Source organism: Mirounga leonina, unplaced genomic scaffold (assembly GCF_011800145.1).
Source record: "Mirounga leonina isolate KUSES-001 unplaced genomic scaffold, KU_Mleo_1.0 Mir_172, whole genome shotgun sequence".
Lineage (NCBI taxonomy): Eukaryota > Metazoa > Chordata > Mammalia > Carnivora > Phocidae > Mirounga > Mirounga leonina.
Window position 1 is genome coordinate 11,029,605 of NW_023270442.1, and position 14,868 is coordinate 11,044,472.

At 37.3% G+C, this 14,868-nt stretch overlaps 1 protein-coding gene across 1 annotated transcript; it reads left to right on the forward strand.

The window, feature by feature from the left end:
• The first annotated feature begins 12,338 nt into the window (after positions 1–12,338).
• On the forward strand, positions 12,339–12,869 carry LOC118018885 (keratin-associated protein 13-1-like). The gene has a single exon (XM_035017687.1). It carries the CDS (start codon positions 12,354–12,356, stop codon positions 12,867–12,869), a length of 516 nt encoding a protein of 171 aa, XP_034873578.1. The 5' UTR covers positions 12,339–12,353.
• The last annotated feature ends 1,999 nt before the right edge of the window (positions 12,870–14,868 follow it).

Consider the following 14,868-nt stretch of genomic DNA (forward strand, 5'->3'; position numbering starts at 1 on the left):
TTGGAAGAAAAAGACACATTCCCTCCCTAGTGAAGTATAAGCAAGATTCAAGAAGTACATGATCAATTTGGTTAGAAAGGATACTTATAGCAAACATGAAGAAAGTCATCTATTTCTTAGAGAGTGTGTTAGAGTTCTCCAGAGAAACAGAACAGATCATATGTACATGTGTGTTTATGGATAGTATATGTACATATATATATGTGTGTGTGTGTATATATGGCGTACAGAGGCAGAGAGATTTATTTTTTAAAATCAGCTTGTGTGGTTGTGGGGCTTACAAGTTTGAAATCTACAAGACAAGACAGCAGGCTGGAAATTCGTCCTGTTGTGGCAGTCTTGAGTCTGAATTCCATAACATGGCAGGATGAAAACTCGGGCAAGGTTTCTATGCTGCAGCCTTGAAAATTCCTTCTTCAGGAAACCTTGTATTTGCTCTGAGGGCCCTCAACTGATTGAATGAGGCTCACCCACATTATGGAGGTAATCTGATTTACTCAAAATTTACCGATTTATATGATAATCACAGCAACATCTTGATTGGTGTTTGATAAATAACTAGATACAATATCTTAGCTGAGTGGAAATATTATAGTTATAACCATAACAGATAGTTATTAAAGCATTAAACAATATCAGCAAACAAGACATTATCAGACATTAAAGTGTTAACAAACAATTCTTTCATTATAAAAATATAATTGTCATTCTGCTATTTACTCCTCTTGATTTATTATTTCTTCATTTACTTTAATAATATTCATAATATGGAACTTGTGAATATCTCAATATCTTTAGTCATTCTGGATTAAGTTATATTTAAAATCACAAGCTTTAAAGTCTCAACAGCACTTAAAGGAAATCAAAATTGCTCTCAACACAAGTGTTTTAAAAGGTAAAGCACCATCTGGGAAAGACATTAGTCCTGTCTATTTATCAAAGAAAGAATGCTTAAAAATATTCATAAGCCAGTACTATTCAATGTAAATTAAATCTATATACACTCTATATCATCATAATGACAAATATATTCTATGTATTTATTTACTAAAAGCACAAATTGATTTCCTGTAATATTGAAATATTTATTATAATAGTTTTAAGAACTCTTGACTTGAAACATGAGACTTTGAATCTGTTACAGGAAGCCACATTTGTTAGGATGTATTTGCTCACTTAAAGTTGTGAACTATGTTTGCCATTTGCTGTAAGATGTGAGTTTTTACACACTACCCTTGTAATTATTTATATCTCAATTATGACATCACTGAGTTAGCTATCTAACTATCTAGCTAGCTAGCTGTCTAACTTGAGTGATGTTAACTCACTCAAGCCGTGTGAGAGCCCTGAAGAGTTCTTTGGGACTAGAAACATACCTAAAAGCATTTCTAGATTTTTTTTTTAATATGCAGGTAAAATAGAGTACAGAGCTTCATGATTAATTTTGAAATTCAATGCGGAGTCTCAATTTTCTCTCTTAATAAAATAATAGTGGGTAATATTTAATAGGCATTTTATACAGACCAGGCATTGTGCTAAACAGTATACATGGTACAAAAGCTATCCTATTTATCTCACAGCAGTTCTACAATAATTTCCATCCTCTTATAGATGAGCTACAATGGAGCAGAGACCATGTACCATCATAGCTTTATCTGAGTCTATGCTCTTAGCTCTTGACTGTACTGCCTCAGTAACAAGGAAGATGAAGAAGATGGTTGAGAAGGTAGAGAGTGAAAGATTAGAAGCAGGGTAAGGAATGAAGAAATATTAGGACAACGTGAGATATATTGGAATGATTAGGATTCGGGCATGCTCAGGACCTGTTTATGGTTTCAATTACCCAATTCTGTTGAAAATAAATTTTAATTACCCTGTTGTCTATGCTTTATTAATCCAAACCAGGAAAAGCAATACCTAAGATCTACTACAAATTCATGCCACCACCCTAGACTTCAATGATACTCCAATCTTCAATCTCCCCTAAAATAAAAAATAAAATTTCCATCCTGGTTATATAACCTTTTACAAATCCTTGTATCTTTTTAAAACATATCCTTCTCCTTTTGATCTAACTGTAACTCCCAAGGTTTGGACTTTAGATCTCCCTCAAATAATGGCTCTCATGAAGCCTTTCCTAGCTTTTCTCTGACAGGATCCCCCTTGCTTCAAAAATGTTCATCACTTTTCTGTGAGTCAACCCTGAAAATTAGTCCATTTTAATTTCTAATTTACGTGCCATAGATTATAAGCATACAAATCCATAAAAAAAACCAACAACAAGTTGAGGTCTGCTAACAATCAAAAGTAAGTTCATATGGGAGAAAGCACAGGTACAAATACTAAGAAGTTGAGAAAGTTTAGTCCAAAATGTCATCCTGGGTAAAAAAGAGATTTCCTGGAAGAGAAATCAAAACAAAGAAATTAGACAGAAAGGAAACAACATATGATCAATATGTATGAAAAAACCCTATGCCAGGAATTTTAAATATACAAATTTATTTAATTTTCCTAGGAAATATATGCCATCATCATTTACATTTTCCAGATGCAAAAGCAGAGGCAAACAAAACTTTTATAAGGTCACTTCACCTAAATAATGGAATTAAGATTCAAGTTCATGTTTGTCTCACTCTAAATTCCATTCTTTTCATTCATTCATTTATTCACTCATTCACTCACTCACTCACTCACTCATTCTATTCATTTCATTTGCTCTCATAAGCATGAGTTTCTTGAGCAGGATAGATATTTACTAATTTTGAATAGATGAGTTACAATGTATAGATACATAAACAAGTGAGCAAATGAATAAAGTCTATGAGGTCATTACAGTCTGATTATTAGTACCAAATCCATTCCCAAATTTTCCAAAACTGACTCTGCTAGGAGCCTGAAATATATTTCTGGATGACAGGAACTATTTCTGATCTTAGGTTGAATTTGGATTCTGTTTCTTTGAGACAACACTTAGGTCTCAAATGGAACATGTTGAACAAAAGAGAGATTTTTTTTTTCTCAGCACATTTCTTAAGCTGTACTCTTTGCCTTATCTAACCAGGAATAGGGAGAAGCTAATCATTGTTGGGCTTTAAAAAAAAAATATCTTGCTTGGGCTCCATGTTTGGATAGAGACCAAGAGAAGTAAAAAGAGAAAAAGGAGATATAATTAAGAATCTAACTATAGCAGTGATTTTAATATCTAGGGCACCTGGCTTGCATATTCTCCAGAAACTATACTCTACATTTAAATGATTGGTGTACCTTAGGGGAAGCAGAACCAATGCATTTTCATGCCAAAGAAAACAAACTAAACTGACACTGACACTGAAATAAATAGAAACATGAGCCAAATTTCTGTTAAGCAAATTATCGTAAAATAAGTTAGTATCTTTCTATTCTGTTGTGACATACTAGAAAGAGATGATCCAGAAAGTAGAGAAATTAAAATGACAAACCACAAAAGACTCTTAATCAAAGGAAACAAACTGAGGGTTGCTAGAGGGAAAGGGGGTGGGGGGATGGGGTAGCTGGGTGATGGGCATTAAGGAGGGCACATGATGTAATGAGCACTGGGTGTTATATATGACTGATGAATCACAGACCTCTACCTCTGAAACTAAAAAAACATTATATATTAATTAATTGAATTTAAATAAAAATTAAAAAAATAAAATGTGTTCTAAGAAAAGGAGAGGAAGGGGGTGGGGAGTGAGGTAGGGGAGAAAGAGAATTTTGGAAGTAACAACTTGCAGATTTCTAGTTGTTACATAGATTATGGTGAATTAAAATGCTTCAGTTAATGACAGAAGATGGCTTTTGAAGGTCTCATTTCTTAGGAATGGATAAGTGGTTCCTGAATTAGAAGATCTAGTACTTCCTTAACAATAAAGTTATTTAAAAATTCATTGAGATCTTAGAAATGCAACATGCTGATTTATAGACCTCTGAACACATATTGGTCAGGAAAAAGGTGACTGACCTTGTCTAGAGAAACAACAGGAGTGTCAAAGGGGCCCAATTCATCATGAAAGGTGGGGAGATCCCAGATCCACAGCCTCCAAGCCCACAGTCCACCCTGTGGATGAGGGAGGGAACCCATAAGTGGGCACAGGATGGCTGGAAGGTTCCCTGGTGCCCAGCAGAAACTTTGTAGACATGAGCAAAGGGAGTCAGTTATTGTGGTAATTCAATTCCTGAGGAGACAGGACTCCCTTTTGACCAATGGAGGATATATCTGACAAAGTGCTACAGACTGGGTGCTCAAACAACAGATATGCATTGTCTTACAGTTCTGGAGGCTGGAAGTCCTAGATCAAGATACTGGAGGGGTTGAGTCCTTCTAAGGGCAGTGAGGGAAGGATCTGTTCCAGGCTACTCCCCCTGGCTTGTAGATGCCCATCTTCTCCCTGGGTCTCTCAACATCTCCTTCCTTCTGTGCATCTTTGTGCCCAAATTTCCCCTTTTTATGACAAGAGTCCCACTGGATTACAGTCCATCATAATGACCTCTCTATCCAATTGATTGCTTCTCTAAAGACCCTATCTTCTAATAAAGTCACATTCTGAAATACTGGGGTTTAGGATTTTAACGTATGAATTTTGAGGGACACAATTTAACTCATAACAAGGGACAAACAGTCATTAAAGAGGGAAAAAAATTTTAAGAGTTTGATTATTGTCTCCTAACTTCAGTTTTTTTCTGGGTTTAATGAAGAATTGCAGTGAATTTTCTCCTAAGGAACTTTATAAACCCTTTCCATTGGTGTGGTGTGCGAGGAAAACAACCTGATAGAGTCCTCTGGGGTTTCACTAATCAGTTATCTAATTAAAATGAAATTGATTTTCCTCTGCACAGACATGGCTGAATATGTTTTATTCATTTACTTAAGAGACACAGATCATTCCTTTCTCATATATGGGATGGAGGTGACTATTTTCATGGCCAGTAATCCAGTAATCAACATGCAACGCTGTAGGGCCCTGGCCATGTCCCACTCCCCAGGGTCTCATACTGACAAGATACCATGCTCTTCTATTTCCTGTCCTAAGGAGCCAAGCAGCAGAATCTCAGTTCTTAAAGTGATGATCATGTATTTTCAGTTGTCAACAAGTAAAAATAATAAAGTCAATACTAAGAATGCCTGTATTTATCTTTTTAATAAACATTACCACAAGTCGACTGTGAGTCAGTAACTGTGGGAAGGATGTTGTCCCTTCTTTTGGGTCCACTCTGTCTGGGAGATTAAGACAGGATGCACAAAGCTCGGGATTCGTAAAGTACTCTGTAAGAGCAACAGACTAACAGCTACAGTTGTGAGCAAAGTTTCATCAAGGCCACTATCAGGGCAAATCATCTTGAAAGTGTCTTTGGCAATAGTTGATTAAAAAGACATTATAATATGGAGATTCCAAAATTTTTATTTTTTTAAAGATTTTATTTATTTATTTATTTTAGAGAGAGTGCACAGGCATGTGTGAGCGGGGGAGGGCAGAGGCGGAGGGAGTGGGAGAGAATCTCAAGCAGAGCCCCATGTATGGCTTGACCTCACAACCCTGAGATCATGACCTGAGCTGAAACCAAGAGTCCGAGGCTTAACCAACTGAGCCACCCAGGTGCCCCTTGAGATTCCAAAATTTTAAATGGGAGCTAGAAATTTTCATTCAAAGACAGCTGATCTAAAATTAAATGAGATACCAACAAAACTAATGAAATGGCAAGCATTTAAGAGAAATGAATAGAAATATTTAACTACTCTTGAAAATAAGCACAGAAGGGAGTCAAATTTAATGAATGAGACAAATGGAAACATTTCTTTGGTTTGGCAGCATTGCCAGTTTAGAAGGCTAAACCAAGATAAATGATGTGTGAAACATAACGATGGGGGAAAAGAGAGAAGGAAAGGGAAGGAAGAAAGGGACGAATGGAGATGAGAAAGAAAGGGACATTCCAGAAGGATAAGAAGCACAGCATGAGAGCACAGCATTAAGCCATTAAGTTAGGAGACCATCTATCACAGGCTTTGTGGTGCTGATTAGTCCTGTGAAGGCTTAAAACTCTGCTTTTTATATAGGGTTGCAGTTGCTATGCTCTTATTTTTAAACAAGTGTACTCTTTGAAATCCCAAGTTTCTCATTTAGTTATAAACATTTTGCTCTTTTGTTAAAGAATGACTCCAGCAATAAAAAAAAAAAAAAAAAGAATGACTCAGGCAATAAAAATGTATTTAAGATATTTACAGCTGTGATTCTCAAATTTGATACCTCAGAAGCACTAGCAAAGGGTTTTCTTTGATCATTTGAGTAAAGATTCACAATAAGCTTTACTAATTGTTAGGCAGTACTGTGAGTATTTTACTTATATTTTTATCTCATGTAATTCTCATAATAACCCAATGCGAGAGGTATTATTATTCCCATGTCACAAACAAGAGAGTTGGGGCATGGAGAGCTCAAGTCAATGACAGGAGATCACAGTGTTAGGAAAGGTAACGCCAGGATTCACCTCCCAGGCGTTCTGACAGCAGAATAGGGGCTTTGAGCTTCCACGTTACCTCCCCCCTCAATTGGGAAGACCCCCTCCCCACAGCCATGCACTGTGCCAGTGGCATTCTGACAAGTATGTTTCAATAGGTATTACTTAAATCCACCAGAGTTTAAGATCTTGAGTGATCACACACAGTCCATTCCACAATGCCCTAAGATTACATTGTTTGTTTTAAATTTCAGATCTCTAAAAATAAATCAAATCCTGGTATTAGGATAAGTTAAAAAGCTATTGTCAAGAGAGGCAGCAAGCAAGACAAAGGAACCCTGTGTATAACACTTCCTGAGGAATAAACAGGCTAAATATGTTTTACAGTCTTTAACCCCTCCCATCAAAACCTTAGTCTATTTTGAATGGGGCAGAACTTGCAAGGGAGACTGCCCATTAGTCTCTGGGCACCAGACAAATTTCAGCATCATAGAATTCTATGATTTGAGCAGAGAAATGAGGAAATGAGTAAGTGGAGTTAAGCAGTTTACTCCACTAGTAAGTGAGAAAACCAAAACAAGACCCTGGATTGGAGGTGTCTCAGATGTTGGCACTCTCTCCAGTGGCTTCCAACAGACACTGGGAAACCATGACCTCTGCTATGTTTGTGCCTCCAGCCATCCACCAAGACAGAGCTCAGCCAACTGAGCAGTGCTAAACAAGGTCCCCTCCAGAGAAAATCTGGCTGTCTTCCTGTCAAGGGCTCCTGCCTAATTACAAGGGTGAACAAGCCTAGGAGACCAAGAAACCTCAAGTATCCCTCTACTTTGAAGCCTCTAAAAATCCGGAAGTACCCTGGAATAACTTCCTCCTCTTTACCGTTCCTTTTCCGGCTTTCTCCCCTTTCCACTCAGGTACCTCCCCTCGCACCCCTGCACTGGAGATGAAGAAAGGCAGAGTAAACGCGGAGTGGCCTTCTCTATTGCACTCCTTGTGCCTTTAGTCAGCGAAGGGCTGGGGAGAGAAAGAAATGAGGCGGGAGATGCTGACACCCCAGCATCAGGAGGAGGCCAGACCTCCTCAAAGTAGCAAGAGAGGAAGGTGTGCACACGCACACACACACACACATCTGCTAGCTTGTGCTCTTTCTCCTCATCTCACTACTTTCCACTAGGTCAAGACTTGATGTCACCTGGAAACCTTTAAGCCCATGGGTCTTAGCTGACCCATGACATCTGAGTAGAAAAGCTTCCATGTCTATTAGATACATATAGTCAACCTTCACTAAGCTGTCAATCAAAGAATGAACACACCAAAAATAGTTAATATCTATGTAATCTTCCGCGGTGACTTCCTTCATTTAAGACATTTATAACATTAAGACGATGTCCCTTTTCACTCAATCAACATACATCTATAGAGTGCCTACTATGTATCACAGACCATTTTAGTTCCACTCATACATTTAACAACTGATTTTTAACTCAAAATTTGTTTTTATTCTGCCTTCCAATTTTAGCTATCACAGTCTGTCACAATTGCTATTCTTCTCTCCTGTATTTAGAGGGAGTCATTACCACTCATCGCGAGGCCATCTGCACAATGTCACTGGGTAGTGACACATAGCCTTTGTTCAAACCCCAGGATGCTGCATCTTGCAGGATGGATATTAATGCTGCTAAATCCATCTTCAGTGTTTCCAAACAACAGCATTCGTAACAGCTATTATATCTGCATAGCAGCAAGAAGAGAGGGTGCAGCATATTATTAGCAGGAACTGCCCATTACAATAGAATTATGACGTTATAAACAGAAAATAGATTTCCTTTTCTCTCTTTGTAATGTTGTACTTCATATTCTTGGAAAGACAATCCCTGTACAAAGGTGGTTACAGTTGTCAGGCATGTAGTAGTATGATGTCACATGGCTATGAGTATCTCCTGCGGGCTCCTGGCTAAATGTTAACCCTTTAGTTATTTAATTTAATTTAATAATTTAATTTAATTTAATATTTAATTTAAGTGTGTTAACCCTTTAATCTAACCATGGTAGTACATCAGAATCACATGTGGGACAGCCTGGGGAGGAATTCAATCATTTGGTTTTTAAAATTGTTTATTTCTTTTCTGGTTGGTTTGTATGTCCTAAAATGACCCATTTGTTACTTCTGTTGCATATTCAGAAGTAAGACACCACTGATTTAAGTCACTGCCCAGTGTATAAAAACCTTGTCACATTCTGCTGGCATGTAGAGTATTTTAAGTCAGAGGATAATAAACATAAGTGAGGTGGTGCAGTTGACCTGTGATTTGTCTCATGATTGGTGTTTTTATAATCCAATTCCACCAATATAGATGCATAATATTTTCCTATTAAACATGGAAAAATACCCTTCAAGTGCACAGGGAGATTGTTTTCACAAAGTGTCTTAAAACCCAAAGTCTCTCAATTTGTGATAGTGACATTAGCTAACACAACAAAATAATAGCACGGGCTTGATGACTAATGACAACTGAAATTGGGCCCCACAACTATAAAGTAAAGAGGAGTAGCTTAACTTGGGAATTTCAGGGAGCATATCCTCAATGAATGGAGTAGCTTATAGTGAGTTCCAGGCAGCTGCAAGCAAGGGAGCCCAGCAGAACTAAATTTTCAGAATTTTTAAAAGATGTCAGAAATCCATATTTTGTATTAATTCTTTTGATTTTTAAATATTAGTGACTAATTTAGAGTTTAATAAAAAACCTATGGGGGGGGTGGTCCATGCTTGTGCGATGAACAAAACTGTGTGGGCTGGATTTGGTAGAGGACCTGGGGGTTTGTGATCTGTTATTTCAGCTAAAATCAACACTACCACATTGACGTGAGGAGGGTCAGATGTACAGGGAAGAGAAGGCCATCATTGTACGTCTGTGAGGGCAGCCGGAAGGTTCTGTCACTATAGACAAATTTTGTTGACTTTATTATTTTGATTAACAATAGTCCTATCTCCAGTGAGAAAAAAGTCACTCTCATTTGTGATAAGACTACTATTTCCAAGAAGTTCTTTGAAAAACAGTGGTTTGAGAAAGGCATGGTGTTCACAGCATTGAGTGGGCTGGGACTTTTATCTCAGTGGCTAGAAACCCATAGGAAAAAAATTTTTTAAATTTAAAAGATCATAAGATAAACTTTTTTAAAGTAGCTGTTTGATGTGAATTCAGCTACTTCATCATTTCTTGGACTTACAGAAGTCCTATATAGTGTTTCCTTTTGTAAAATTGCAATGAAACCTACTCTTACATTGAGGAAAAGTTGTTAATTTAAGCATTTACAGTAAAATTGTATTGTAGCTTTTTTGTTTTTTTTTTAAAGATTTTATTTATTTATTGACAGAGAGAGAGATAGCGAGAGCAGGAACACAAGCAGGGGGAATGGGAGAGGGAGAAGCAGGCTTCTTGCCGAGCAGGGAGCCCGATGTGGGACTCGATCCCAGGACCCTGGGATCATGACCTGAGCTGAAGGCAGACGCTTAACGACTGAGCCACCCAGGCGCCCTGTATTGTAGTTTTATCAGAGTTGCAACTCAATGCCTTAAGCCACAGCACTATACTATCTGAGTACCTGATACCACATAGTTGAATTTTGGTGTGTGTTACACCAAATTGGCAGGAAACAGCAATATACTCAAAGAATGTGATAAATCTATCAGACATTTTCCTTTAAAAAAAAACCAAAAACTTGGAGTTAAAGAGGACCAGAGGCAAATAATAAAAGCAATAACTAACCACCACAATGCAATTATTGAAAGTTAGGTTAGAACTCTGGACAGAGACATTTCCATGGAAAGTATATTGAACAGACACCTGGGCACTCTATGTGGGTCCCTGATATCTCAGACAGAAGGTCACTAGCACATGTTCAAGTGTCTTAGATAGAGCAACTTAGGTAAAGACAGAGACAGATTTAACCTAATGAAGTTTCCATGGGAGGGTCCTCTTCAGGGTTCTTTTGTCTGACCTTTTCCAAGGCTCCATTGCACTCTTGCAGGGAGGTCTGGAGGAACCCACTGCTCCAGTTGTGCTGCTGTATCCTGAGATCAGTCATTTGCCCTTGAAGTAGTTCTGGGGCGATAGGTGGATCCAGAAAGCTGCCTGTACTACCTCTAGACCCTGGAATCAACCTGATGAACCTCAGAACTTCAGGGAGTTTTGACTTTAAGAAGAAGGATTAGAACCAAAACATTACTCTGCTACCTAATAGATCACTAAAACCGAGGGTCCACAGCCATTTGTAGCTGATTCTCACACAAGTCCACAACCTCTAGGGCCAGGAGACTGGGATGGAGAGATAAAGCAGGGACACCAAGCTGAGATAAGCATAATCCCAGGATTGAAGCACTAACTGAGAAGAAATGACACAAGGTGTTACAGATGTGGCATTACTAATAAATAGCAATGTTGAAAGGAACTTTTCTGTGTCATCAAAAATAATTTAAGTATTTTCTGATTCATAATCTTGGAAGAAAAACTGAAATATATTCTATTCTTTCTATAGAAAATCATGTTCACAAAATCATTGTCATATGTAAAAGTGATCAAAGACTATGCAGCCAATAAATATAGAGGAAATGTTATAGATGTTGGTGATGATTACGATATCATATTATTGTCTTGATTTTGTGATATTTATGTTTTTTGTCATCTTATAAGTTTGTATTTATTAATATTGTTTTATTCTAAATTAGCATTCATATTTATATCTACTATTATGTTCATAATGCTGTATTCTTTTTCTTAAAGAAGTGCCCCCAAATAATAAATTTCAAGATTCACATAACCTGGATCCCCTCTAGTAAGAAAGCTGGGACAGAAACATGTATCAAAAGTAGGGAGAAAAATATAGGATCTGCCATGACCTTGGAAATACTCAGAGAACATTCAAAATTTTGAGGGGTTGTGGGAGGATAAACCTCAGGATGTTTTGAGCATATAAATGTATTTCACAAAAGCCATGATTTAAGTTCATTTTTAAAAACTTTTATATGATTGAACTAAGAAGTAGAATATCCACAAGTCGTCCAATGGGGTAGAGGAAAATCTTGACAGACTTGTTCCTCTCTCTACCACTGTCCCTTGTTTCCTCACCTCATCTCAATAGCATCTCCCATTTTAGTTTTCTTCACATGTGCTCATATTGATCTCTTCTTGCTTTAGATTTGATTTCATTTTTCTAAAGACTAAATTTTTACAGCATATTTGTTCAGGATTATGCCCACTTCTAATCATTTCTGTCAATCTTTTTGGCTTACTTTTATAAGAGCCCTCTAGACTGGACATAGTAAGGAATGTTAATAGTAAGTAATAGATGCAAAATTATATTAGAGTGTGAATCAATAGTTTGATGTAGGGGCAATATTTAGAAGATTCCTCATCAAGACCAGATTTCTACTTCTCAGCCACTGACACAAAAGAGAGATGAATGCATTGTAATCTCCCCTCTGGGAAGAAAGCATTATTCAGCCAAAGCTGAGCACATGTACATGCACATGTTTTCATGCCCAGAAAAATCAGAGGGACTTCCCTGGCCATGATGGAGTAGGCATTAATTACAAATCGTCATAGCATTTGTAACATAGATTTACCTCATTGACATGGGGCTATAAAAACAAAATGAGTGAACCCATAAATATAAGATGAAGAGAGGTAGTTAACTCCAATTACAAAAAAAGATTACTGAGTTATATGTATGCATATGAAGGACTCCAAATTTTGAAAAGATGACATTGTAAAGTGTCACACCCATTGCTGAGAGTATATAAATGCCTCACTTGAGGAGTAAGATATTCAAACACAGAATCTTCTTGCTGTCACTAAGCTGAACTCAGATCTCCTGCCAACATGTCCTACAGCAGCTGCTCCGGAAACTACTCCTCCCGCTCCTTTGGGGCATACCTGCGCTCCCCAAGCTCCTCCTGTTGCTCTTCCTTCCCCAGCAACCTGGTCTACCACACTAACCTACGCTCTCCCAGCACCTGCCAGCTGGGCTCCTCCCTCCCCAGTGGCTATCAGGACACCTTCTGTGAGCCCACCAGCCACCAGACATCCCGTGTGGTGTCCAGCCCCTGCCAGATGTCCTACCACTGCCCGAGGACCTCCACGCTCTCCAGTCCTTGCCAGACGACTTGCTCTGGGTCTGTGGGCATTGGGTCCAGCAGCTACCCTTCCCTGGGCTATGGATCCAGAAGCTGCTACTCACTGGGCTGTGGATCCCAGGGCTCCAGATCCAGGAGTTATGGAGTCTGTGGCTTCCCTTCTCTGGGCTATGGATCCAGATTCTGGCATCCAACCTACTTGGCTTCTAGGAGCTGCCAGTCTCCTTGTTACAGGCCAACTTGTGGATCTGGCTTCTTTTGATCAACCTTATTAAATTTATAATCTTGTTGTCCAATCTCACCAATGCCTCTACTCATAACCTTTATTATCTCCATCACCTACTGGAAGAATTATCTTCTTATTCTTAGATTATCAAATCCTCACCTTGTCTCTGGCCCCAATACTGGCTGACAGACTTTATTTAAAAAATTCTGTAATTAATGTACTAACTGAAAATAAAATCTAAAGTCTGCATTGGAGATAAAATTCATGTTATTGGATTTTCTTCCAAAATTGTATGAAAAACCAAATCATTATAACCTAATAAATTTATTGGTTCTGAAACCAGCTGCGTTTATTTTTGTTAGTTTTTATTGACTATGCTTTTGATTATGATAGATAATGGAAATATTATGAAAAGATCAATATGCACCTGGATAGAGATCTTGAAATCCTAAGAAATTGGGGATTTGAATTTTGAGGGACCTCAGATATTTTTCTTACTCAAACTACAAGTAGTGGAAGACTATTGTTTAAGTATATAGAATTTAATGAATTGAAATCTCAGATTCAGGAATTAAATTAATTCCCTCACAAGATGTGGGAATGCCAACAGACATAACATAGCAGACTAGTTGCTAGTTATATAAGAAATGCAGGGAATAAAAGTAATATTTACATTTATATGGTTAGGCTTATACATGAAAAGAAAAATTAAACAGAAGATAAATGAACATGATTATGTATGAATTTTAAGTAACTTTGCTTGAAGTCACCCACCATTTCTTAGTAAAAGTGATAAACACCTGCATCCCACTGATGAGTATTCAATATAATCTTATCTACATATGTGTAATGAGCAATACCATAAAATTTGAGTGAAGAATCTAAAATCATAAGGATGATTTCCACCTTGGTTTTTACTCATGTTTCAAACTAAAATATAATTAGCATTTGATACCACCAGGAGTGATGATTTAATGTGTATCTTTAAAAAATGGAGAAACATTACTTCTCTTTTCCATGATAATATTCTCTGTTTTCTCAGGAAAGTATTTTCAGGGATAGCAAAGAGTGAAAATAGATTTTGATAAGGAACCTAAAACTGACAACAAAAAGAGTTAACATATGTTCAGTAAATGTCCCTAAGCCTTATTTCTTTAGGCTATACAACAGCCCTTAGAGAAAGATACCCATTATAAATTTGTTATGTTAAGTGTAAGAAAAGGGAGACACAGAAGGAATAAGGAACTTATAAGGAATAGCTGTCCCATGGCATCTTAAAAGGTGAAGTTTATTTAGAACTGCAAAGACATAGGAGTATGTCTTTGGGGCAAAAGGGAAATCTGGGAAGATGAAATAAAATAACCAGAGTGGAAAAGACTGAAAAATACTTTTATATTGAAGGAATGACTGGAAATTTGGTTAACTTACAATTGAAGGATATTTTATATGGTGTGACAATGACAAACATGGTTAAAAGTAGTTGATGAGTAACTATTCTTCCATCATTTAGAGGTATTACATTTTATTTATTTTTTAGGGGTATTATATTTTAATTTACAATAATTCTTGTTTCCACCACCTTACATTCAGACTACTAAAATAGTTTTGTGGGGAGCCTGCGTGGCACAGTTAAGCCTCCATTCTTGGTTTTGGCTCAGATCATGATCTCAGGGTCATGAGATCAAGCCCCAGACTGGGCCCCACACTTAGCTTGTAGTCTGCTTAAGATTCTCTCTCACTCTGCCCCCCCCCCACTTTTTTTCTCTCTCTCTCTAAAATAAATAAATAAATCTTAAAAATAAAATAAAATAGTTTTGTGATTGGACACTACTACTCTATTTCTCACCTATTCCAGCCACTTTTTCATAATTATAAGATAAATCTTTCATCTAAGGATTGGTAATGAATTTTAAGCTTATTCCTAAGGGGGGATAAGATAAAAATTGATATACTTACAAATGAAAAAAATACTTGGAACTAATATTTTTGTCTAGAAAAATTAGACAAAGAAAATATATGTGAAAATGTCCCAGAA